The sequence below is a fragment of the Eptesicus fuscus genome, chromosome 10, assembly GCF_027574615.1.
Source record: "Eptesicus fuscus isolate TK198812 chromosome 10, DD_ASM_mEF_20220401, whole genome shotgun sequence".
NCBI lineage: Eukaryota > Metazoa > Chordata > Mammalia > Chiroptera > Vespertilionidae > Eptesicus > Eptesicus fuscus.
Window position 1 is genome coordinate 69,847,870 of NC_072482.1, and position 27,429 is coordinate 69,875,298.

The 27,429-nt window shown below is 38.1% G+C and overlaps 1 protein-coding gene across 1 annotated transcript in view; it reads right to left on the bottom strand.

Moving 5' to 3' along the window:
• Positions 1 to 27,429, bottom strand: part of ADGRG6 (adhesion G protein-coupled receptor G6) — a 139,611-nt gene that overhangs the window by 19,343 nt on the left and 92,839 nt on the right. Inside the window, exons 8-20 of the mRNA XM_028141205.2 lie at positions 27,048 to 27,110; positions 22,997 to 23,139; positions 20,094 to 20,205; positions 18,970 to 19,034; positions 17,667 to 17,877; positions 16,427 to 16,598; positions 14,705 to 14,845; positions 12,443 to 12,562; positions 10,503 to 10,548; positions 8,581 to 8,687; positions 4,045 to 4,172; positions 3,071 to 3,339; positions 1,836 to 1,932 (exon numbers count right to left, since the gene is read on the bottom strand). Coding sequence (XP_027997006.2) covers positions 1,836 to 1,932; positions 3,071 to 3,339; positions 4,045 to 4,172; positions 8,581 to 8,687; positions 10,503 to 10,548; positions 12,443 to 12,562; positions 14,705 to 14,845; positions 16,427 to 16,598; positions 17,667 to 17,877; positions 18,970 to 19,034; positions 20,094 to 20,205; positions 22,997 to 23,139; positions 27,048 to 27,110 — 1,674 coding nt within the window. The remainder of the gene's footprint in view (positions 1 to 1,835; positions 1,933 to 3,070; positions 3,340 to 4,044; positions 4,173 to 8,580; positions 8,688 to 10,502; positions 10,549 to 12,442; positions 12,563 to 14,704; positions 14,846 to 16,426; positions 16,599 to 17,666; positions 17,878 to 18,969; positions 19,035 to 20,093; positions 20,206 to 22,996; positions 23,140 to 27,047; positions 27,111 to 27,429) is intronic.

Sequence of the window (27,429 nt, forward strand, 5' to 3'; positions counted from 1 at the left end):
TTTTTTTGTCATGCGAGAAGAGTAAATTCCTACTTAAGACACACATAATTGTGGATCCCATACTGCAAAAGAATTCCTATTAATATAGTTGGTCTAGTTGAGGCAAGACCTTATTGTAAAACTGTGACATTCTTATAGTGACACTTCTCATGTACAATTAAAAAGCTTACATTGGTTACAATATCCTTATGAAATGAGGAAAGATGTACTTGATATTCAAAATTATATATAGATTTGAAGACAGATAAAAGCAATTTAGAAACTGTACTATGTATAAATGTTCTATGAGTAAATTTAACAAGTACTAAAATTTGCAGATGCCTCAGGTCCTAAAAATAATACTATGGAAGATCTTAGGTACCTCAAAAGTTGGATATATTATTTAAGGCATTTAAATTTATCTTAAAATTCTAGTATAAATAGTCACCATTCTGGGTTATGTCTTCCACAGTGGAACATGACTGCCACAAAGGCAAAAACTATCTTGAACATCTCTAAATCCCAGAATCTAACATGATTCCTGGCATATAGTAAAAGCTCAGTAAATGACAGTTGCTGTTGGAATAGCAATTTATTAAATGTACTTTAAAGTTATATAAAAGGTGACTAACATATTTTTAAGGTTACCTTATTTAGAACTTATGTACTGACTTTTACTTTTAACATACCTTTTTAAAAAATGTTTTTATTGATTCTTTAGAGAGAGGGAAGGGAGAGGGATAGAGAGATGGAAACATCAATGAGGGAGAAACATTGATCGGCCGCCTCCTGAATGCCCCCTACTGGGGATCCAGCCCACAACTCTGGCATTTGCACTGACCAGGAATGGAACCAGGGACTTCTTGGTTCATGGGTCAAAGCTGAATCACAGAGCCACACCAGCCGGGCACTTTTAATATATCTTATTATAAAGATTCCCCAAAATGATACTGCTTATCCCTGAAGCTAATATTTCTTTACATATGGCAGTTCCCATAGAATCCTGAAATTCCTGACCTAAAAACTTTTATTTTATTCTTGTTATTGCGGGGGTCTTTTGGGTGCTACTATGGAAATATAAACTAAGGAAAGACCACAAGAAAATGGGACAGGATTGGATATTAATTGGATATAAAAGTGTTTACCATTCATGAAATGTGCATGGTAATGTGGCAGCACAGTCAGGAGTAAGCTCCTTTATTCATTCAGTTATTCATTCAATCACATGAGTACCTACTATGTGCTGCATAAAATACATGCTGTCCCCCCAAAATGTATACACACTTTAACAGCTAATAGCTGTTAAATGAAATAAAATGTATTTCAATAAACACTGCCTTTATAATTATTCAAAGTGTGTGTAGACATTTTTCTGGAACATCCTCTATGAGAGAAGTAACCACTGAAAGTGAGCAACAGAACCACCTTAGCCTCAATGATATCACAGTCTGAGGAAAATTATCCAAGAACATGCTGACGTGTCCATTCTCTCCATTTCCATGGAATACTCATATTAGCATTGACTCATTAGCATTATTGTCTGACACTAATATTTAACTCACTTCAAGATGTATGTGGGTTTAAGGAGGTGGGAGTATTAGGAAATCTCAAATAGAAAGGGTCTTCTGAGCCTAGAAAATAGTATCTGAGACTTCTGCATTCCCCAGGAGCTCTAAGAGTTCAGGGCATTCAACTGAGTACCTCATGGTGTAGTAGAGATCCTGGTAAAGGCATGTCGATGCATTCAACCTTCAAATATGAGGCTCACTGTTGGCATGGAAACTTACACTAAACTTTAGGAAACAAAGGACATACACTCATTGCAGATACATTCCCGACAAGTTTTTATTACTTACAATTCATCACCTTGTTCTCTTCCATAACTCTTTTTCCCATAAACTCCACTTTGGTTTCTGCTTGCTAGAACAACTGACACAATAAAGGCAGGTAAACCTGTTATAAAGAGACCATGCCGTGAGCAACTTTTCTAAAGCATCTGGAACTGCTTTTTAAGACTGATAATAGCAAGGAAAAATAAAACACTTCATATCACAGAATCCAATTTCTTAGGGCTGGCAGCTTGGTTAAAATAACATAAATCCAACTCAATTGTCAACGATCAAAACCTACTCTTTAATGACAGATATGTAAATATCTGTTTATTTACTGGTACCCACTGGAGAGCCAGAAGCTGATTTATACTGAATCTAGGACCAGCAAACGTGGTTTCATTAATGATGCCTATTAGACCAACTGTTAGTTCAGGCAGCACAGGAATTACAGCTCATTTTTTCCCTTTTCTATATATAAAAAACGTCTTTACAAAAAATGGGGGAGAAATACTGAGACCATAAAGTCTTTATAGTCTTCCTTTTTCTCTCAAGAGAGTCAATAAGTAAAGCAATTCCATGTATATTTCTTTGAGAAAAGTTACACTGTCCCAATTCCCTTAAAGATGCCTCTTAAAATTGTGAACATCTTGGAAATGGCTCATATTTCTACATTGCAATCTGAAAAAGAGATTTGTGAGAAAGCTCTAAAATGACTGGTTTGATATAAAACCCAGATAAAGAAAGGAGCCCATTTAGAAGGTCCCAAAGAGGCTAATACAACCATCCATGTCTGGCTGGGGAATCACTAGACATTCAAGGAAAGAATTCTGTCAGTATTCTGATTGCACACACAAAACCAACATTCTCTCTCTGGTTTCTGAGACATGGGCATGTGTTTAGGGATGAGTGTAGCTGGGAGTCTGAGCCGGCCTTTATAGTTTGAAACATAATGGAAATGCACCACCGTCTGCCAGCTGCCTCTTCAGACTTGGGTGGGCTGGCTCTGGGCACAGGAAATACGTTTGTGGTGACTCAGGGGCTAGAGGTTTTGCCTTTACTCCTGAATTTAGTGAGGTCTGTTGAACAGTTTTTACAAATGCTATTCTGAGGAAGCCCCTTCCTTAAGGTATCAAATCCACATCCTTTGCTAATTTGAAGTTTCTTTGAGCAACGCTATTCTTTCAAAACAGCATTTCCTGTGAGAACGTGGCAATTCCCAGGACACTGAAAACAAAGCCAAACATGTTGAGGATGCTCACCCCAGCCAATGATGCAGAATTTCAGGATGTATCGGCGAATGTAAGTGTTAAATACTTTCACCAGAGCGATGTACATGTGGATGGCTTCCAGCCCCATCCAGGTGAAGGTTGCGAGCAGGAAGAAGTGCAGCAGCGCCGCGATGGCGGTGCAGAGACCCTCCACGTGAAAGGAGGTGAGCCAGCTGTCCAGGAGGAAGCTGAGGTTCAGCAGCAGCAGCGCTGTGCTCAGGTTCATCAAGATCTTGGAGGGATAATCCCTTCGCAATTTTCTAAAACGGAAAAAAAGGAAGATATGGGAGAACGAATATTGTAAATAAAAATTTTAAGTACAGGCAATACATTTATATCTCACAGAGCAATGCAATGGGTTAGCTGCACCATCTCTAGGACATGGTTCCATGAGGGGAGGGCTAATGATATTTGCACGCATTTGGAAACTTAGAAAGATTTTTATTAACTTTATTTCAAAATGGTCTCTAATTGTTTAAAAAATTGCCAACTGGTTTCAACCGCTTGGTATTTTTTAATCGAGAAAAATTATAGTCATAAAAATGATATTTTTTGTTAAAAATAATTTCCTTAAAATTTTTTTTAAGTTTCTTGATTTTTAATGTGAAGATGAGTTTTAAAACAAAATTTTCTGTTGTAGGTCTAATTTTATAATATTTGTGAAGCAAATGTTTTCATCTTGTACCATGCAATAAACACTGAATACAATGTTTATTTATTTATATGTTAATCATCTCTAACAGGCTTAAATGCATTTTATCAATAGAGATACACTGATTATAAATTAAGACTCTATAGCTGGACTATTCGTGCTGTATGACATATCTTAGAAGAAACCTGAACATTAAAACTGAACTACCCCCCACAGATTTGCAAAGTGCATAAAAGTTTTTAAAAGCTGAGGCAATTTCTTATTCACATTTTAGAATAGTTAGCACTGGGTTTGGCAGATAAAAAATACTTACTCAAAAGCAACATATGTCAGGAGAGTTGCTGCTGAAAAAATAGCAGATATTCCACATCCAATATAGGTGATGAAGGTGAGAATTCTAGTGTTTCTTGCATCTATCTGTGAGGCAGTTCCTTGAAGGTCCTATACCAAACATGCAAAGCAGCTGTAAGAATCTTTCTTTTCTAAGGGTGCTTTTGTTTTATTAAGAAGTCCCTTGCCAGGACTTAGAATCTCAGCTCAACCTTAGGAGTTAAAAACAACAGTGTAAATCAGTAATGAAATTTCCATTTATTATACTCTTGTGGATCACTCCATGAAACAAAATATAGCATTATTGAGGGAGTTACAGATGGTTTATCTATTACCTTGTTACCCAAGCTCTTTTCACAGTAGTATATCTTGAAGAGCAAAACCACTGGGTTCCCCAATAGAAATGGAGAGGAGGTCCTTGCTTTGCACAATAGTTATCAAGCCCATTCTTAACATTTGCAGGGTTGGGGGCACAAGTTCAAATGGAAGCCCTTGTGGCCCTCATGGCCAAGCCCTTGGGTGAGTCCTTTGCCCGGTAGGGAGGAGCTCAGCCAGCGGACGGCCAGAGGCTGATGCTGCACTGTGGTTGTCAGGCTCTGAAAGTGGTACTGAGGCTCCTAACTGTGTTATCCCAAAGCTCGGTAGGTATGGGGTGGGGTGGTCTTTATCTTTTTTCATAAATGAGAATCCATTAAGACATTTGGGGTCATAATTTTTATCTTTATAGACCTGAAAAATAATACATAATTACAAGCTCATAATAAGATTTAAACAATTTTGAAGAAACTACTGATTATTCAAAGTAATGGGAAGCCAAACTTTGTTATATATAAATCATCTATGAATAGTGAAAATGCACCATGTAAAATGTTAGGGGTTGCATGTCGAGTGGAAAGAAGTAAACACTTTCTAGCATACTAATAAGAAGTGTTCACTTCACTGTGTTGAGGCAGACTTGCAAAGTCTGGGCTTGGTAGAAAAACTGTTCTTGTCTTGCTTAACTGGGGAATTGGGATAGGGATAAATCTTGAGACCAACCACTCAATCCCAGTTGGAGGAGAAAGAAACCATTATGCAGATATTCTAAAACAGAGCTTTCTTAAAGAAGGGACATCCTCCAAAAAGAATATCTGATTTAAACTTTTAGGTTTAAATTATGAAAAAATATTTGTGTTGTAAGTTTTTCATTCTATTTTCTATTACTTTTCACCAAAAGGTCAATAAAACCTGCTACTCACACAAAGGCCTCCAGTAAGTGGTGTTTGTTGTATGTACATGTGTGTGAAATGAAGACACAGACCTAGTTCCAGGTTTGGCTGATGCAGTGAGGAGCAGGGTCAGCACCTCTGTGACACCAAGAAAGGCACAAAGTGATAGAACTCAGCAGGTGCATGGGCTCAGGGTTAGTGGTGGTGTGTGTGGGGGGGTCTTCCTCTATCCTCTCTAGGAATCCCTCAAAACACTGGAGGAAGGGGAATCCTGTGTCACATGGGATGGTATTCGAGTCAGTGCTACTTGACTCACAGATAGGTGACCTCAACCTATATTTCAGTGACTCCAAGGTCTCATTAGGTCAGCAAAATGGTCTTGAGCAGGGGTCCTCAAACTATGGCCCGCGGACCACATGCGGCCCGCCGAGGACATTTATGTGGCCCGCTGGGTGTTTTTGCCGCCGCTGCCTGTCCTGCTTAGCAGCCGACTTAGCAGTGTGCATAGGAATTTGTTCATAGTTTTTTTTTTAAACTATAGTCCGACCCTCCAACGGTCTGAGGGACAGTGAACTGGCCCCCTGTTTAAAAAGTTTGAGGACCCCTGGTCTTGAGGAACCTCCAAGTGACTTGCCATTACTGCTTGAAAAACCTATGGCTCCTAGCTAAGCCAGGCAGTTGACCTGCAAACCACAACTAAAGCCACAATTTAAAGTGTGAAGTAAGTAAAATAATGCTATTTACTGATGATACCAATTTACACTCCATTCTCATACTATTTTGTATTTTTAGAGAACGAAAAGTACACAAATATTTATTCCTCTGAACTAGCCAACAATTCCTCTGATTGTTAAAAATATAAAAATCAGTCTTACTACAAAGAAATAGAGCAGAGCCATTAAAGTCTTCATACATTTGTGTATTAGAAGATATAATTATGGGGTCAGAGGTACATTATTTAAACTTCTCATATGGCAAATGTGTTATGGAGCAATGTAGACTGGGGATTTCTTGTATGAGTGAGTAAATAGTTTGTAAATCAAGAAAGACTCTGAAAAAAGTCTTGGTGGTCTGGAAAGCTGAAAGGATGTGGGCACATCGCCAGAAAGGATAAATTCTGGAAAATTTTTCTTCCAGCAGTTTCTAAACTCACAAAAACAGCCAAGGTGGAAAGTGGAAGTACAGCACTAAAAATATGCATAGAGCCATCTGCATATAAAGCTCATTATTTAATCAGTCTACAATAGAAAAAGTCACACATATTACAAACTCATAATAAAATTTAAACAATTTTGAAGAAACTATTGATTATTCAAAGTAATGCGAAGCTAAACTTTGTTACATATAAATCATCTCTGAACAGTGAATTGTGCTACTGTTATCTATTATCTAATATTAGACTTACAACACAATCATGCTCAAACACACACACACACACACACACACACACACACACACACACCTACCTGCACACAAACACAGCTGAAGTAGTTAAATCAATTAAGCTAAAGCTTATATACCTGAATGAGAAATAACACATTTTGTGTATAAGGAGTAATAATGAGTAGTGTTTTCTGAAAGAATGTTCTCATTTTTGGAGAAAAGAGAATGTGGAAGAAAACAGAATTTTTTTAATCACTTAGTGAAAACACACTACAGTTTAATTGTTCATTTTCATGCTCTGGTGGTAAAGGAAAAAAATATATTTTGAGAAAGTTAAGAAGTTATATTCTGTGATGGTCACCCTTTCAAATGACTTGTTCTTATCCTTCAGAGCTTTTATGTACTGGGTTGTCAGGAAAATTACAACTCGCAGGATTACCATAGGACAATCGCCATTTACATTGGCCAAGTGGATACATGAGCCAAATACTATATCACAGGGTCCTCACAGCTTCCTCCCAGTCCCAAAGGAAGTGGGCATAAGATTTAAGGGAGGGGATAAATGTAATCTGATGTCTGTGATTCCAATGCATAGAGCTTTATTGCCTCAGCACACATTTCCCCCATTTTCATTAAACAACAAATGTGCTCTGATCCCTTTATGGAAACTACACAGAAACAATGGCTCTGCTAGGATCTGAAGGGCACACTACAAGAAAAGGGTCCGCTGCCCTAGCTGGTTGGGCTCAGTGTATAGAGCGTCGGCCTGTGGACTGAAGTGTCCCAGGTTTGATTCCGGCCAAGGGCACATGCCCAGGTTGCAGGCTTGGTCCCCAGTGGGGGGCATGCAGGAGGCGGCTGGTCAATGATTATCTCTCATCATTGATGTTTCTATCTCTCTCTCCCTCTCCCTTCCTCTCTGAAATCAATAAAAATATATCCACACTAATAAAAGAGAAATATGAAAATTGACCGGACCTCTGCGATGCACACCAGCCCATCAGGAGTGAGTATGCAAATTAACCCAACAAAGATGGAAGGTTAATCTGCATATGCAGGCACGGAGCAGCCAGGGGCGGGGTGGCCACTTATGCGCATGCTGGCACCAAGCGGCCTGTGGCCTGGAGACAGGCATCCTCGGGAGCCAGGCTGCTCTGAGCCTGTAGGCCTGCGCATGGGCCCGGAGTGGCTGGGGTCCCGGAACAACCCCCCGGCCACTCCGGGCCTATGAGAGCTGGCACAGAGCAGCCGGGGGAGGGTGGGAACATCCCCGGGACCCAGGCGCTCCTAGCTGGCACACATGCAAGTGTGCCAGCCAGTATATATATATATATATATATATATATATTTTTTTTTTTTTTTAAAAGAAAAGTGTCCACAAAAACTCGAGTATATCAGTATATAAGTAAAGGTATAAGTCTGTGGATGAATTCAAAAGTCTCATGGTGATATACTTGTTTCTAGCATCACTTATCAACACTGTTAATGCTATGGAAAAAAAGTAGGTTCCTTTTCTGCAATTACTTTTCTATTTAAAAAAATATTTTTATTGAGTTCAGAGAGAAAGGGATAGGGATAGAGAAATAGTAACATCAATGATGAGAGAGAATTGTTGATTGGCTGCACCCCACACTGGGGATCGAGCCCCACAACCTGGGCATGTGTCCTGACCAGGAATCAAAACTTGATCTCCTGGTTCATAGGTCGATGCTCAACCACTGAGCCATGCTGGCTGGGCACTTTTGTATATTTTTAATATATGATCTCTGTTACTTAGAATCTTCATTAAGAATCAGGATTCAGGGTATAGATGAAAATTATCAGGAAATAATTCCCCAAACACATTAGCTCAAAAGGCTGACACACACAAAAAAGTATGCCTTCCAAAATTATATTATTTCAAAATGAGTTTCAAAATCCTCCCCTACCATCAGAACTCCAAAGTGTGTGAGGTGGTTACACAGGCAGACCGTCTCGCTCGCATCTGAATCTGTGTGAGCGACGCATCCCGACGTGTTCCAAAATCCAGACCCTTCTGCAGGGGGAAGTCAACAAACAATGAAAACAACGGCAGGTCAGTTCCTCCTCTATAATGGATGGGATGTTCTTTAGAGAAAATGCCTCCATATCTCCTGCCTCACAGTTTATCTGTAACAGGCATACTATTTAAAGCTGAATACTTTTCTTAAAAAAAATGTTATTTTATTGTTTAAAGTATTACGAATAGTAATACATATGTCTCCTTTTTTTCCCATTGACCTTCCCCAGCCTCCCCTACTCCCTGGCACATGCCCTCACCACTGCCCCCGCCCCCTGCAAATTGTGTCCATTGGTTATGCTTATATGCATGCATATGCATACAAGTCCTTCTGTTGATCTCTTACCCCACCCCCTCCACCTCCAACCCTCCCCAGCCTTTAGATTCCTGGAATCACTGAGTGTTAGTGCTTGGTGGGCAGCTAGAGATGATCTCGCCAGTGGTTTTCAACTGTGTTCCACTGAAGTGCTTCAGGGGCTCTGCCAAAGTTTGATTCAAGTTTAATGTCTAGTATATTATAAGACAGACTTTCCTAAAAGGGAATATTCCTTTTCAAACATGTTATATACTGATGAAATCTCTAGAAATCAACTTTTTCCCCCCTCGGGTCAGTCTATGTTTTCGTGAAGAGATGAGAACAGGAACGCTTTTCTTGGAACATGCTATCATGGACACAGCAGTGGTGCATAGTGGCAACTTCTGATAAATGCCTTTAATACATCTGTCCTGACTTTTATACTATGCTGTGGAATGTCAGCAGTTCATACATTTGAAGAATGTTTTAAGAATGCAAGGTAATATCATTTTAAATTATGTACTAGTAAATCAGGAACTTTTCATAACTGTGCAACTAAAAATCAAACAAACAAAAAAACTTTCTGCCCTATCTGGTTTGGCTCCATGGATAGAGCGTCGGCCTGCAGACTGAAAGGTCCCAGGTTCGATTCCAGTCAAGGGCATGTACCTTGGATGCGGGCACATCCCCAGTAGGGGGTGTGCAAGAGGCAGCTGATCGATGTTTCTCTCCCATCGATGTTTCTAGCTCTCTATCCCTCACCCTTCCTCTCTGTAAAAAAATCAATAAAATATATATTTTTAAAAAACCAAAAAAACAAAACTTTTCAGCTGTGATAGAGTATCGAGAAAAGAGGTCTGGACATCTGCAGGCTACATCTCTGCCAAAAAGCAGGATAATCCCAATGGGAACCCCAAGGGAAGGGGACCCTTAAGGGGGTAGAAGTGGGAGGTTTCATCACTGGTCCTTCCCTTCAAAGAGATCTCCACACCTCACACTCTGAATTTTGCCTTTGTCTCCTGATTGTCAAACGTCATTCTAGTGGCAGTTCACTTATTCCAAGTGGTATACAGCTATTATAGCCATTCCTCTCTTTCAGCCCTTCCGTGGGCTTTCTCCCATAATCTGAGGTCCGCAAGCTGGATTTCTAATTATATGCCTTATGCACATCGCAAAGCCTCCTCAGAAGTGTCCTAGAAAAGGGAGATCAAGTGCACATCGATGTTCATCTAAAATGGCAATACAAATGTTACTCTATTTTATAAATAACTGAAATTAAAGCGGTTGTTTGAATTTTTAAAGAGCCAAGCCTTTTTATTTCCTCTTGCAATGCATAAAAAGTTTTATAAATTATAATTTAGTTCCCAAGCTACCCAAACTAAAATTTGCAGCTCAGTTGACATCACACTTATATTGTGACTCACTCTGGTTTGGGGTGGAATGAAAGGATACGGGGGTGTCTAACAATGTTTAAAAGTCAGTTGTTATTAAGACAGCCAATATATTTGAAAACTTACCATTTTTGTTCAGATCCCAGAAGGCACAGATGGGATTAGGCACTGCCTATATTAACATAAGAATAAAAATGTGATGTTGTGTTTAAAATAAATGGAAAAATCCTATGGTTTGGATACGGGAAAAGAGTAAAATGCTAAGGTTTTCACAAAGAAATGGGTCAGCATTAGTCATACCAACAGGACCTACGAATGACAGGCAATCCAGGGGTAACCTCCTCTCACACAGACTTCAGGTGGAAATAAACTATAACCACATGAGGAATTGTGTTACTCATTTACCTAAAGGTTACTATATATGCCCCATCATAAAATGCTGTGCACTTAGCAAAACTCTTTACACTGTAATTTTACTTCCTCTTTAAACTTCTCCTTTATGTCTAGTATTTCCCCAAAGAATTGAAAGTAGGGACTGAAATAGGTATTTGCACACCCATGTTCACAGCAACATTATTCACAATAGCCAAAGGTAGAAGAAATCAAAGTGTTCATGGATGGAAAAATGCATAAACAAAATGAGGGAGATATGTATGTGTGTATGTATGTATGTATGTACATATGTATATCTGCAATGGAATATTATTCAGACTTAAAGAGGGAGGAAATTCTGACACATGGGTGAAACTTGAAAACATTATGTTAGGTGAAATAAGCCAGTCACAAAAGGACACATACTGTATGATTCCACTTACACGAGGAATCTAGAGCAGCTGCATTCAGAGACAGAGAGAAGAATGGTGGTTCCTGGGGCTGGGAGGAGCAAGGGGAGTTATTCTATGGGTGCAGTTTCAGTGAGACTATGAAACAGTTTTGGAGATGCACGTGGTGATGGTTTCAGAACAATGTGAATGTACTCAATGTCACCAAAGTGTGCCTTTAAAAGTAGTAAATTTTGTTTTGTATGTTTTACCACAATAAAAAAAAATTGTTATGGAGAAAGGAGCTGGGAGCTGAAACAAAGGAGGCCAGAAGGTAAAACAAGGAGGTCGGAGGGTTTCGTGACAAAGCAGAGCTAGTGAGTAGATGACTTAACTTCCAAGCCTCAGTCCTTATCAGCCAGCTCACTTCCGCCCGCCTTCCTGCCTGCCTAATAAATGGTGGAATCGTGACTGGGACCCTCCATAAAAAGGGGGAATAACCCGTACCTGGACCACCTGGGACAACACGAACCCCCATGTAACTTTATCATATAAACAGATGATAGCCAGGGTAATAAAGCAATTAAGAAAGCATTTGCCAAGATTGTAGACAACTGTTAACCTCTGAAAACTTAAGTCAACCCTGCTCCCACTCTGTGCTCCCTCTAGCAGTGATCTTGACCTTAAAAAACAACCAAATGCCAGGTGGGAAGGGGGGCTGGAGGGCTGGGTGGAAAAGATGGGAGGGATTAAGAAGTACAAATTAGTAGTTACAGAATAGTCATGGGGACATAAAGTACAGTACAGGAAACACAGTCAATAATACTGTAATAACTAGGTATGGTGCCAGGCACGTTCTAAATTTATCAGGGTTATCACTTCATAAGTTATATAAATGTCTAATCACTGGGTTGTACACCTGAAACTAATATAATATTGTATGCCAACTGTAATTGAAAAATAAAAACTATATTAAAAAAAACAAAACCTTTAATGGCAGGATGGTACCACTGCATCTGCATCTAATTTATCTCAAGTTATATACGTCATTTCTTAGCAAGAGGTGGCCTTTTCTTCATTCCCATGCTCCTTCCGATTATTGAGTCCTGGATAAGGCGGATGTCCCCTGGTTGCCACCATTTACTGTGATATTAGATCTCTACGTGATGATCCATTCCGCCCTTTCAGGAAAATCGTTCCCTTCCAAAAAAGTGTCAGTTACTTGTTTTCATGAAAAAGAAACAGCCCCATGTTTCCCTGAAATAGTCTGCTTCGACTCTGTCACTATTTGCAGTGTTTTCTTACCTGGTTTCGTATATGTTTGATTTTAATTCGAACTGGATCCCTCAGGTTCTGGATGGTAATGTTTCCAATACTGCATGCCATCACATAACTCACTAAGGTGCCTTTCTTGGTCTCTACATCCTTTTAAAGAAAAAAAAATGTGTATTAGTCAAAAGTACACACTTTTATTCCGCTGTTCCAAAATAAGCAAGCTGTCAGCACTTTTTACCCTTAAGATCTTGAATTATAGAACATCCTGTTTATACGTTCGAATCGCTGCCTTTCCTGAAAGGGCTTTGCTATTTCCCTTATTATAATGAATACATTTGAGAGAACATTCTGAGCCAGAGCAGCAGGCGATGTTCATAAAACTTCATCTTGATGGCTGTGACAGACGCCAGCCAGTTACCATCTGAAACAATGCACTGCCATAAATAATATAAACTCATAAAAAGCTGTGAAACAATTAGGTCACTTCCCTGCCCTAGAAAACAGATGAAGTCGTTTTCCTTTAGAGAAGCATTAAGAAAATATGTTGTGGAAAATAAAAACCAATTCATCTTGCACACCCAGGCTGAAAGCCGGACGGTGTGATTTGCCCTAAATGTAATGGGATGAAGCTCCATTCAGACTGTCCACCTTCTCTGACTCTATACTTGCTGTAGCTTCCACTTCGGAGACAAGATTGCCAGGAACCCAATTAGTGAATCTGTGCACAAAACGACTGGGACCACAGACTCTCCAGTGAGATCCCTCAACTTTCTTCTCCCCCTTGTGTTTCTTGTCAAACCTCCTGAGATTCCCTATTGCAGTTTATACACTCAGTTGTTTTGGAATAATTACAGGGTTTCCTCTAAGCCAAGTGAATCTCAGCATCTAGAATATAGCTTTTTATTACTTTTGTGTGGTCATTCTCAATATGTCGGCTATTGTTTGGGGATACGCAGCCTTTCCTTTAAAAAAAACAAACCTCGAATTTTGTTCAGTATGTGAAGAGGGAAGCATAGAACCCTTAAGTTTGCTTTACTCTGCTATGCATTCACTTTAAAACACGCACATATATTTCCCAAAGAAAACATTGACAGGCAAACGCCAAAGGAGAAGGAAAAGATGGTGTGGAGAGGATACGTCTCAAAATGAAATAATGACAGATTCTTACACCTCTAACAGGTGTCCTAAACCTTTCTTGCTGGGCTCAACCTGCCCTCTAATCGACACCCGCCCTGGCCGAACCACCATTCACATTTTGTGATACCTACTGCATTTTGTTTTGTTTTAAAGGTGACATTACTGTAAGCCTCAAATAATTTTCACAAATGCAGTATTTTTGCATTCATAGCTATTAAATCCTTCTGAGTAATGACGGGTAATTACATTTTTAATCTACTCAAAAATTTTATATAGCTTGTTCCTAACACATTTACTGATAAATTTTTAAAGTTTGGTGATGAATTACTGTAAATGATTCCATGGTATTCCTTTTACTCACCGGTGGCCTACTTTGCCGTTGCGCCACACATGACGTGCAGGGCAGACCTGTTAGAAACCAGTCAACTCTCCTTGAGACTGGCCACTTTCTCTTACATAGGTCTCTCTGTTCGATAGACACTGGTATCTTCAACATAATAGATAACGTTTATTTTTTTTAAGAGGGCTGAGTAAAATTGCCCTAGATGGGGTTGTACTTTCAAAGGTAATCGCAGGTCACCAGTGTTTGCTGGCAGTGGACTTCCTAGTATCTAGAAATGATGCCAATAAAAATGATAATATGTGCTTAGCACAATGCCACCCCAATCTGGGAATGTGTGAAGGCCAAAGGTCATTTGAAATACTAATGGGAAAACTGATTAAAGCCAAGAATGCTGCTCACTATGTAAACAGTGCTTCCTGTTGAATTAAAACAAAACAAAACAAAACCTTTCCTTTGGCACATGATTTCTTTAACGCTGAAGATCTAAACTGCTGGAGAGTTTTTAAATAAAATATTTAATAAAAGAAATGGTAAATAGTACCTTCTCCATAAATTCCATTTATACTTGTATCATGCAAGTCTTAATCTAATATCTGATTTATTAAAAATATTTAAATGGACACATCTGTTCATAAGCATGCAATTATCTGTTATCAAATACCGAAACCTTAACATGTTTCATTTTTCAAAATATAGTAGGTTAATTTTTCTACGTCATAATACAGTTCCAAGGAAGCTAAACTTTTATTTTCCTTTAGAGCAAAGGAGCGCAATTTGCAATGGAAAAAAATAACAATTTAATGAACACTTACCTGAAAAAGTCCAGTTTTATTGAAGAAAGTAAACTGTGCTCTTTTAACTATTGCAGAATATTCTTCACTTAAGTTCTCAAGTAAGTTTAGAGGCAAAATTACAGAAGCCAATGGATCCATATGTCTGCTCTCAAAATCCATCTGTCACACACAGACATAAATTGGTAGAGTAATCACAATAAAATCGCAATGATAACTTACTCCACATGCCGAGGAAGGCAAAACGACTGCAAGTATCACCTTGGCTAGGCCCAGGGCTGCCCTGTCGCTGCCCTCCTGGTGAATCCCCTATGGACAAAGGCATGCATCTCATTGGGCTTCCCATATGTAGCATTTTAACTAAGGCAACTGAGAAATTTAAAAATCAGTTAACATTCCAAATATGAGTTAGATTTACATTAATATATATTTTGTAAAATATATTTTATAGATTTTAGAGAGAGAGGAAAGGAAAGAGAGAGGTGAGGGGGAGTGGAGGGGGAAGGAAGAGGGGGATGGGGACAGAGAAACATAGATCAGTTGCCTCATGTATGTGACCTGACCAGTATCAATCCCACATCCCAGGGATGTGCCCTACTGGGAAACTAACGGTTGACCTTTTGGTGCAGAGGATGATGCACAACCTACTGAGGCACTCCAGCCAGGGTGACACTTAATAAATTTTGAGCTTTCTCAAAACATGCAGTGAAAAATAACTACCAAAAAAAAAAAAAAGTGAGTTGATGTGTTTGATTGCTGAGAATGAGTATCGCCACATAGAGAAGCAGCTGAAATTTTATGAACACTTGGATGCCATTGTTCCTGAGCCCACAGATCTGGCCAAAGAGTGTTTTCTTGCAAATGGACTTGGAAAGAGACTGAGGCTGACCGAGTTTTCACTCTTAAAATGTCAAATAGGGTTACCCTAAAGAGCCCTGAGTCTAAAGCAAGATAAAATTCTTCCTCACATCCAGATTTGTAAATATTTTTATCTTGGCTTTTCTCCACAGTTAAGAAGTATTCCATGTCACCGTGTGTCTTCCCATATTAAGGGCACTGTTTCAATAATTTTATTTGCCCACGTGTCTAACACTGTCTAGCAGACAGTAGAAACTTAAACATTATTTGCCAAAGTATCACTTGAGCAGGTCGAATAGGGCTTCATTACTCTGGCCCAAGCTTTCCTGTCCAGCCTCACTATCACCTGCCTTCCCAACCTTCCTTCCCCATCACTGGTTCTCAAAGCACGATCCTCAGACCAACGGTATCAGCCATACATGGAAACATATTAAAACTGCAAATTTTTGAGATCCACCTTGCGCCAATTAAATTAGAATCCCTGGGAATGGGATCCCACCCTCAGTTTTGACAAGTTCTCCAGGTTTCTAATTATAACCCTCACCTGGGAAAGCCACTGGCAAAGAGAATACACTATGCTCCTTCCCACTTTTGGGCCCTTAATAAAGTTCTTTCTTCTAGATGAACTTATTCTCAATCCCCACTCACAAAAGGGTGGACCCCACTCGTACTTTCATACTTAGTTCTGCTATCACCTCAAGGTAAACTGCCTACCTCTATCATCTAGGTTCTGAAACTATATTTCCTCTATGTGGCCACAAACCTTAGTTGGCATTTCAACTTGCCTGCCATCCCTCAGATTAACATCTTCTTGAAGAGCAACTTGTAGGTGATCATAAAGTTGCTATCTATCTAATTAAAGTTAAAGAAACTACTAGCTCATACCTGAAAATATGATTCATTATTTCTTGGAAGACTGATGCTAAAATTTAAAACTTCATTAGTCTCTGGAGATAGGGATGATATTCCAAGAGCCAAATTCCGAGTTGCAATATTCACATGTGATGTGCTATTTAGGTCTATCTTGAAAGCCAATTCATCAATGGTTTTTAAAGCTCTAAAGAAATGACAAATAATACCACCATTAAGTGACATGTTTTAGGTACCTGCACACACATGATTTGCTGCAAGACAAAATACAAACCAAAATATAATTGTGTATTTATGGCTGATCTTACAAAATTACCCAAACCATAAAATAGCACTTAATACACAGAAGCAGTGATAAATATATCCTCAAGAGAAAAATATAGGCTTTAAGGAAAATCAACAATTAAATCACCCTAAACAAAGTCTGATTTTTACCTATTTTAGTATTTCTTTTCTCATGTAAAGAATATATGTCCTACTCATAACTGAGTAAGAATCAAAGAAAATAATGCGCAAAAGTATTTTTTGAACTATAAGAAACTGTAAAAAATAGTTTGTAATTATTATGTAGCTAAGGTAAGTTATCTACATAATAATTCACTTTAACAAATATATAATATTGATAAAGAAATTTCATTGAAAGGAAGGAAATAGGTAAAATTAAGTATCTTAATAGCAATATCTTAAGTAAAATAACTAGAAACAAATGAAATTATATAAAAATAGGTACATTTTCTCCCTTTGACTTTTTCATTTCAGAAGTACAATAACATGTCTGTGGTAATTCTATACCACAGTTCATAGGAGAGTGACTTACACTGACCAAGTTATGCCTTAAAGCTGTGAGCTGAGTGTTTCCTAAGTGTCTCCTTTACAAACAAACAAAAAAATAAATAAATAAATAAATAAATAAATAAATAAATAAAATGGGGGTGTTATAAATGAATATTTGTGATAATTTATTAATCTATTGAAGTAAACCCAGTTAACATTTTTCAGATGAAAATGAAATACTGATTATGCTTTTCTGGGATTATTTAATATCTTGCCAGGTGACAATCCTAATCTTTTTGTAAATTATATATCTAGAAAAAAATAAGAAACTTTGAAGTTCATTTTGTGAATGATCTTGGGAAATATCAATGGATCTTCTACAGATTTAAATGATGAGATCTGGGCAAAAAGCATTCAGATATGTGAGAAATTATATAACAACACATGCATCCAATAAATTTACTCTCCAGAAAAAACTTACTCAGAAGATGACTCAATCAAGTTACTGTCTGAACTGGTTAAGATATTAGAAAATATATTCATTATAGTTGAGCCGAGAGTTATATCAATATTTTCTTCTTTATTCACAATTTTTTTGACCTGCTCTACAATTCTGGTAATATTGGCTGAGTTTAAGGTCTGCCCATCACCAGTTAAATTTAAAATCTGATTGGCAACTTCATTTGCTTCCCCTAAAAAAAGACAGAAAAAACAACATATCAAGTTTCGCCTATTTTTTTAAATCATTTCCAGGATAAAATTAAGTGTGATATTTAACTTCATAGTTTAAGCAGCATATCAAATTGTCTGTGTATACCCTCTTCTAACAATCTTCACAAAGCAATAATATTTCTTCACACACAGACTAACTTCTTTCTTTAGTAATACACAAATTGTGCCCTTAAGCAAATATTGGCAAGACCAATCCTACCTAATAATAGACAAATGTGCAAATTGACCGTACCTTCACTATGCCCACGATTGGCCAGGAGGCGCAGGGGTGGGGGGGGCGGGACTCAGGGTGGCCGGAGTGGCTGATTCAGCCGGCGGGATGCTGAGCTCGCGACGTGGCGGCTCGAGCTCAGCATCTGCGCCATGGCTATGCTGCGGCACAGAAGGGGCCTCTGGGGCAGTGAGCTCACGTCCTGCCGTGGACCATCAAAAGCAGGGGAGCTGGGTGCCTGTCCACTCAGGCACCAGGCCTTTCAGAAGCCTCCTTCTGAAAGGCCTGGTGCTCCAGCGATCAAAAGCAAAAGCGTGGGAGCTGGGTGCCTGTCCGCTCAGGCACCAGGCCTTTCAGAAGCCTCCAGCACGGCGGAGGATTCTGAAAGGCCTGGTGCACCAGTGGACAGGCACCCAGCTCCCCCGTGATCAAAAGCGAAAGCGTGTAGGGGACCCTACACGTGCATGATTCAATCATGCACTGGGCCTCTACTATTTACATATAGTTCTAATAGAAATGGACCCAGAATAACTGAATAAGTGATTATTTGCTATTTAAAATAATACAAAACTATAAAACATTGACATAAATATCAATGTGTATATTATTTTTAAGTTTTCTCTAAAAATTTAAACTGCTTTTAGAATGAATACAATGAGAAATCAGAATGAGGAAAAAAACAGTATTTTTTACCTTAAGTTAGTGAAATTTATCATTTGCTTAGCTTTTAATATTACAATAGTATCACGTGGCAGAAGAGCATGTCTGAAGAGGATGAAAACCATGAAGTATGAGGTCATTTCCATTTGTCTTTGAGAACCGAAGAAGATTATTCACTTACTTGAACAATTGGAGATATCAGGATCCAACCAGTAGATTAAAGATGTGTTGGAATGGTCACGATGACTATGAAACAAAAAAAAAGTATTTCAAATATTTGGCATAAATGATATAACTGACAAAATTAGGTAATGAAAAGTTTTAGAATTTGCTTTGATATCTGTTTCATTTGAAAATAGAAGTGTGATATATTGAAATTAAACTCCTATTAAAAATTCTTATTGGAAAAAACATCAAGTGCATGAATGATGGAAACAAAACACCAGCAAGGGCTTGTAGGCTAATCTCGGTGCCTCAGGTTACTAAGGCTAAAGCCATATTTGCTAACATAGGTCAAGTACCGCTTTAAGAACTTTCCAGGTAAAATCTGACATTATTTCACATAACTCTGTAAAGCAGAGTACAGTCCACATTTTATAGATGAGAACATAGACTAAAATAAGTCAAGGGATTTCCAAGGTCTCAACCAGGAAGAGGCAGAGCCATGCTTCACATGCAGGTCAATGTCTACAGACCCCTTGTCCTCCTACCATGTGTAAAACACAGTAGTAGGAGCAAACTTTCTGTTTCCGAAGCCCCCACCAAGAAAACCCTAATTTGCGGTGCAGTTGAGGGTAAAGAACTGGATTTGACTTGTAGTTGACCTGTGGTTTCTGTTAAACATTCAGGGAAAATCTCTACCCTGACAGCCCCCATTAGCAAATTGCCCTGACCCAGATCCTACCTTCATTCCCTCTTTGGCTGCCTCTTCCCCCTCCAACAATAGCTATCCCAGGTAATTAAAAAAGTCTTGGAATTTCACATGCATGGCCAAAGGCTGTCAGCTAGCTTGGTTCATCCATATATAAGGTGCTTTGCTCTAGAGATACCCTCTGGCTTCCAAATTTCTGCATCTTTCTTTGGAGAAGGCTAAATTCAACCGTTTCCTGTAGTGCTGTAAAAACGCTTTTATCGGTAGCCTGCCTCATCCTTACCTCTCATGGAGGTTATCATTTAGGCACACATAGAGATTCCTGCCCTTCTTTCTAAACAATAAACAATGCCTGGGAACTGTGGTGCAACATGTGGAACCCTGCGAAGATAGATGATGTGGAGTTTGCTGGCAAGAGTCAATAAAGACATTACCAGGTCCGTGAAGCATAAAAGCCCGGCTTCCCTGGACAAAACTGCCTATATTCAGAAGGTGGGATGACTGGCCAGTGAAAGCCTTTGGGATTCTCCTCCGCAGGACATGTGCCTATGTGAAAATAAGAACCAACATGAGAAACATTAATCTATTCTTTGAAGTTAGAGGTGCAAGATGACAGCAAGACAGCAATGCTGCTAATTAGGTATTTATTTCATGTACTACCAAATTACTAGATTTTTGTGTTCTGAATTTGTAACAATCTGAAATTAGAAATTTGGAAAAATAACCATTTACTCCATTTCAGATGCAAAAATTATTACAGCTTACACAACCATCAAATAAAAACATATACTTAAGAGAATATATCACTCTAAAGGAAATCATTAGCAGGTAAAATGAGTACAATAAAGGTTTGTTTAAAAAACACTATATAAAATGAAAACGGTCCTGAAAACTTCAAAATGTAAATTCTCCTCTGATTTTTTTTCAAAGGGGAAAGCCTATAAAATAATGTCATCGAGTTGTGGGGATATTTTCCGAAAAAGTCTCCAGCTGCTCGGAAAGCATCTTCTGCCTATTAGTTTGCTGGGAGAATGGCAAGAAGACACCTGTGAGCCACCACCACACATCTTACACACACGCCTCCATCCTCAAATCATCCCACCTGTTGTTTGAAAACTCTCTCAGTAAGTGCCACCCTATAAATGATTCAGATTTTACAACATAAAAATATCAAAAGAGTCCGACTGGTGTTACTCAGTGGTTGAGCATCGACCTGTGAACCAGAAGGTCATGGTTTGCTTCCCAGTCAGGGCACATGCCTGGGTTGCAGGCTCAATGCCCAGTGGAGGGCGTGTAGGAGGCAGCTGATCAATGATTCTCTCTCATCACTGATGTTTCTATCTCTCCCTTTCCCTTCCTCTCTGAAATCAATAACAATGCATTTTTTAAAACACCAAAAGAAAACCAATATATCAATAACAATGACAACAACAAAATCTTGTATTTCAGTACTGAAAGAACGTAGAGAGTTATATCATACTGCTGGGAACCAGTACTGCAGTCACCGATTGAATATTTAAAATGACTTTCCCACCTATGTTGTGAGCCTTAAAATTGCCAAGGGTTAGCCCTATTTTTTTTCAATTAGTAGAAACTTTTCTTCACAGATCCACTTGCAGAGAACAATAAAGTATAGGATCTAAATTAGGTGGTATAAATTACATGTCAAGGTATCCAGAGAGAGTTATTCTGGGGTTCCTCGGTCTTTGAAGACAGAGTAAGGACTGTCCTCACAGGGATCCTTCATCATATATAAACTACCATTAATCAGCTACTTCTTTGTGGAGATACCTATGTGTGAAAGGGCAGCATCTGTATCCACCCTACCCCCAAGAAGCCCTGTTTGTAAATAAGCAAGCATTTTCCCAAAGAGGCTCAGAATCTGTTGATGATGATGACAATGACGATTTGTGTTCTTCCATTTCTGTGAGCTCTCTGTAACTGTGTAAGCTGACGCAATAGAGATGGGAGGTTCATGGTAGAAGGGAAGATGCTTGTTCTTTATTCCACTGTGTCTGGCGTTAGTCATAACCATGGTCCCAAAGACTGAGGAATACTAGCTTCCCCCACTTCAACCTCCTGCGTGCGTATAAGGCCAAGTGTCAACGTTTTTTTTTTATCTCTACTCACGTACCTAATCATAATATAGTTGTAATCATAGAATAACATTAGAACAATAAGCCCTGGCTGGGTGGCTCAATTGGTTAGAGCCTCCTTCTGATATGCCAACATTGCGGGTTCAACCTCAGGTCAGGGTACATACAATGAATGCAACCAATGAATGCATAAGTAAGTGGAACAACAAATCTCCCTCCCTCCCTCCCTCCCTCTCTTTCACTTCTAACTTTACTTTCTACTGTCCACATTTTTGATCATTTGCTTTTCTATAATATTCCCATCAAGCCTCATTTGTTTGTTTATTTAAGTATTTAAGTGCTGGGGAGTTTGCTGGGTGATGGGGGGAGGTGGGAAGATAAAGAAAATAAGGTGTGTACTCAAGCCAGAAGAAATTCCTGTTTAAAGAAAATATATGTAAGTGCAGTTAAATACTATGGTCTTCTAATGTCTCCAGTACTCTAGGTATCTGTACAGCATAGAGTGGTGGCTCAAAAAGGTAACATCTATTTATACATGGATGATGACAGAAAAGGCTTTATAGAAGAGGTGACTCTGGGTTCTCCTTAAAACTAGGTAGGTGATGAGTAGGTGGATAGTGAGAGTAGAGAAGAGCAGCATGAGCAAAGACAAAGGAAGGAGGCACAGCATGCTGGGGAAGTGCAAGCAGTACCACATGTGAGGTTGGAGCTTAGGATGTGAATGTTGTCTAGATAAGAATTGAATCTAAGTCCTGGATAACTCCCAGATTTCTGGCCTATTCCTGCAAAGTAGTGTCATTAACGAAGACATAAAACATAAGAGAAGGAAATGTTTTATGATAAGAAATTACCTTTTCTAAGATTTACCTCATTCGTGTTCCCATATGCATATATACTAGTAGACACTCTCTTTCTTCCTAAAGTTGAAGCCAAATCTGGTCAAGACTCTCCTGGCATTGTGCTCATACCCTTAGTATTTTTATAATGCATCCCTAAAAGGGAGTATAAACTCTCCCCTGCCTCGTTCATTCCTTTAGATTCATAGGTATCGAGTTGATTGCTTTTACGCTAACCATGTCACTCATTTGTTACAATATCACCACTATGATAAGTTTCATCATCAGAAAAAAATAGCTTTAAATAAGGAAACAACACACATAGAAAGAATATTTGTTGTTTCAATTAAACTTGAATATATAGTCACGCAAAATACATATAATAAAAAAATTAAAGGCACTTACCCATTTGCCTCACACTCACTGTATACAGCCTCAAGCCCTCATCCAGGGAATCATTATTTTTTAAGAGCTTCTGCTGAATGACTTTCCCTTCTAAATTGAGATTGTTGGTAGCATTGTAAACCAGAAGGGCCCAAATCGCCAACCTAGGGAAACATTGTAGATAGAACTGTTGTTGGATTGGCTGTTTTTATGTAGAAAAATAGAACATCTGGATATGGCAATAAGAGGGATGACCATAAAGTGCTGACACTAAAAAGATATTCCAAGGCACACATAGACTTCTATTGCTGTACAAATGATAATGTCAACAATATCTCAATGTAAATTGATTTTGTAGGATATTATTTTATAATTCTATCATATCACATCACTCCATTTTTTTAATCATTTGAACTGATTTTTTAAATGTAACTTTATTGTTGAAAGTATTACAGATATACCCCTTTTATTCCCTATTGACCCCCCTACACACAGCACCTGCCACACCATCCCATGCCTTCACTTCACTATTGTCTATGTCCATGGATCATGTATATATGCATATTTCTTTGGTTATTCTCTGATTTTTTAAAAAATATTTTTTAATAACCCATTTCTTTTGCAAAACACTTTTAGTAATACTGGAGGCCCGGTGCATGAAATTCATGCACGGGGGTGTGTGTCCCTCAGGCCAGCCTGCACCCTCTCCAATCTGGGATCCCTTGAGGGATGTCCGACTGCCCGTTTAGGCCTGGGCAGTTGGACATCTCTCTCACAATCCAGGACTGCTGGCTCCCAATCGCTCACCTGCCTGCCTGCCTGATCACTCCCTAACCACTCCCCTGCCAGCCTGTTGGATGTCTAATTGCTCCCCTGCTGGCCCAATTGCCCCTAACTGCCCTCCCCTGCCGGCCTGGTCACCCCTAACTGCCCTTCCCTGCTAGCCTGGTTGCCCCCAACTGCCCTCCCCTGCAGGCCTGGTCCCCCCCAAATGCCCGCCCCTTCAGACCTGATCACCCCCAACTGCCCTCCCCTGCTGGCCATCTTGTGGTGGCCATCTTTTGTCCACATGGGGACGGCCATCTTTGACCACATGGGGCACCCATCTTGTGTGTCTGAGTGATAGTCAATTTGCATATTACCTCTTTATTATATAGGATTTTATAGCACACATGCAAGAAAGGGACATATGGTTAATTCTAGTTTCTTTATAGCTGAAAATAAAGTTTGTTAGAAAAATTGAATTTCAACAATCTGACTACATTGATCATTTAACTTTTGAAATTACTCATGTGTTATAATTTCTCAAGAATTGTGATAACTGATTTTCCATCTCAATGAAATATTTGCAAGTACTTGGTGAAAAGTTATGAAGTATTCAAAATATAGTCAGTGATTGACCAGTATATTAGGAAGTTTATGGACTTTGAATGTTTTAAAAAATATATACTTCTATGGGAAATAGAGATGTATCCTAAAAGTCCTATCCAAACTTTTGGCTCTATAATTTGAAGTAATACAATTTTTGGCTGAACTATAATCACAGCCATAGTCAATAGCAGAAATAAAAACTATTAATTTAACAGTGAGGGAAAGTTAAATGAAATTATTTTGTCAGGTAGAAGAGAAATATTTTCCTTTATATGTGAAAACTCTGGGTTTACAAAGAACTTGCATCTTCATATTCTGAGGAGAAATGAATAATATGGCATAAGTCATTATATTATCAATATCAGTGACTGTCCACATGCCAAAGTCATTGATTTCAAAATAACTATAAAGCACTCAATGGAGCAGCATTGTAGATTGTATTTATGAAATTTGGGATGTACCAATAAAAATGAAAAAGTCAGAGTATTAATATATTTGTGGTGCTAAAAAGAAAGAGTAAGTGAAATATTTGCTATTGAAGGTTAGGGGAAATTAAAGAAGAGTTCTATTTCCCCCATAAATGCCTGTACTAATCTCAAGGACAAAATGCTCTACTGTGTTCATAATACACTTTGAAGGGCTATTTATCTCCAAAATGATGTACTACTTAATGTTCATGTATAAGACATATTTCAAGATGATTCAAACATAGATTTGAGTGAACTGGCATAATAGTTTTTAACATGGCTTATAAAAAAAGTAAACACTGATTAAATTATCATTGAAAAATAAGTTTTGCCACTCCAGTTACTGAGAACTTCCAGTTGGGATTGTGACCTTCTACTTTCCTTGAATATTGAGAACATAATTAGCACAATGTATTGTGGATGATGTTGAATACCCAATTCAGCAATTCAATAATGAGCACACATTGTTACAGGTCTTATCTGGATTGTTTTCCTCTCTCATCCTGAAAACTAAAACTATTTTGTAGCTCTACAAAGTCAGGTTCTATCTGTTGTTAGTATCAATCATTCTTTATTTGAATAAACCAGTCTCTATGGTTTTGGTTTCCTGTCTGTCTAGGAGATGGAGTGTGATGGCGTTATCTGAAGCTTTAGTCTGTGTTAAGTGTTACAATAAAATTGAAAGGAAAGTTTGGGAAAAAAGAGTATGTGTAAAACTAGTAGACTATGGTTTTTAGAAAAACTATGAGGGACTATAAAGGTTTATTAAGAGCATTAGAAAATAGAAAAAAAGAGAGGGCAGGAAAAGCTATGAGAATAAATTTTCAAACGTCAAAAGTTCATACCAAAGAAAAACTAAATGTGTGGATTTTCCTATATATACTGTTATAATTCACTCTCCCTATAATTTTCTGTGAAGTTTCCCAGTGGTTTGACAGACAGGAAACCAAGACTCCATGATTTTAAATTTCTTTCAAGCAAGAGTTTCTGAGGTGTTGCCATATACTATTGTTGGCTGATTGTAGTACTGTCAAATAGTGGAAGAATTACAGTAAATGAACTAAAAAGGGCAAGGCTGACCCCCTAACAGAGTCTACTACCCAAAACTAGGGTAGCCCCAAGTGCTAGACAATATCCAGCAAGGGATCCTGATCACTGCTCGATTCACTATTGAAGGCTCAATATGATCTAGCAATAAGGATTAGAGGAGAAATTAATTGGCTAAATAGAGGAGAAACACCCATCAAGAATATAGTATTAAAACACATTACCCTATGCCTCAGATCATAAAGGAAAATGAATTGTGACAAAATAAAAACTTTCCCTAATCAGATGGCTCGATCCAGTTTGTTGAATATATAGAGAAATGATAAGCTTCAAATATAACTTAAATTTTTTTATTTTATTTTAGTGTTGAACAGAAAAAGAACAAGAAAACTTGCTGGTTAACTCTTGTTTGAAATTTTATTTTTATCTTCTTATAATAATAATATGTGACCTGAAAAGAAAGTGTATTCCATCATTATGGTTGTAAATCCATAATTTAAATTCAGTCAATTGAAACAGAGCAAGACTTATGTAAACTTTTGCTCTTCTAGTAATTTCTTTTTAACTCTATGGAGATGCAAAATAGTACATAAACATAACTAAATTTATTCCATTTAGGAGGTTAGGTATGTCATTCTGAATATCTGGCTTTTTTATATGCCAACTGATTATATACGGTGCCATATCCATTAAATTATCTGCCTGTTTAAGTCATGATCTTGATATAAGTTTAAAATGCAGACTTCAGAAAATTAACTGATGGTTTCAAATGCAGGACATATTTTAGCCCATATTGCCCATGTTATTATATGACTCTATCATACATAAATACCTTGTTTTAAAAAAGTTAAAACAATTTTAATTTTTGTTTAAGGTCTATTTGAAATGAGAGGTAAATAGTTATTGTAAAAAAACTGGAAATACTAAAACTAATAATTCATCCATTTAAAATGTCCTACTTCTGAATTATTTTTCATCAGATGTATACTTGTATCCATTCTGCTATATTACAGTTTCAGCTCTAAGAAAGATACCAGTATGCATTAATGATAAAGAAATAATCTAAATGTGCTATGTGATTAAAATGTTTCTCTCTTATCTCATTGTTTTAATTTCTCTACCAGAGTGTTAAAATGAAGGGCAAGAGGCAGGGTGTTATACTTTCTGTAAGACTTTCTCAGTGTTACCTTTGATCAGTCCCAATGCTTCTCTTGACTTTAATCTTGTCCTCTCCTGAGGTCAGGTGTAAACTATAAATAAAAACACATAGGTTCATTATCATCCGATCTGCCATTACTATCAACAACAAAATTTGAGGAGTTGAAAGAAAGAGGCAGAATATACATTCTAAGGCAGCATTTCCAAATGTGTGTTCTGAGTAGTTCTAGTTTTTTCATATGCACGAGACAAAAACTAGCTGCATGTTCAAATAAGCTAGGCAACTATGTTCCCATGCTCTCTTTTCAAGATTCACTAAAACATCTGAGATAGACAGAGCTGCTTCAGTTTATTTAGTAATAATGTACTTCCTGAACTCATTTGACCAACTGATCTCTTTCTCTGTGTTAT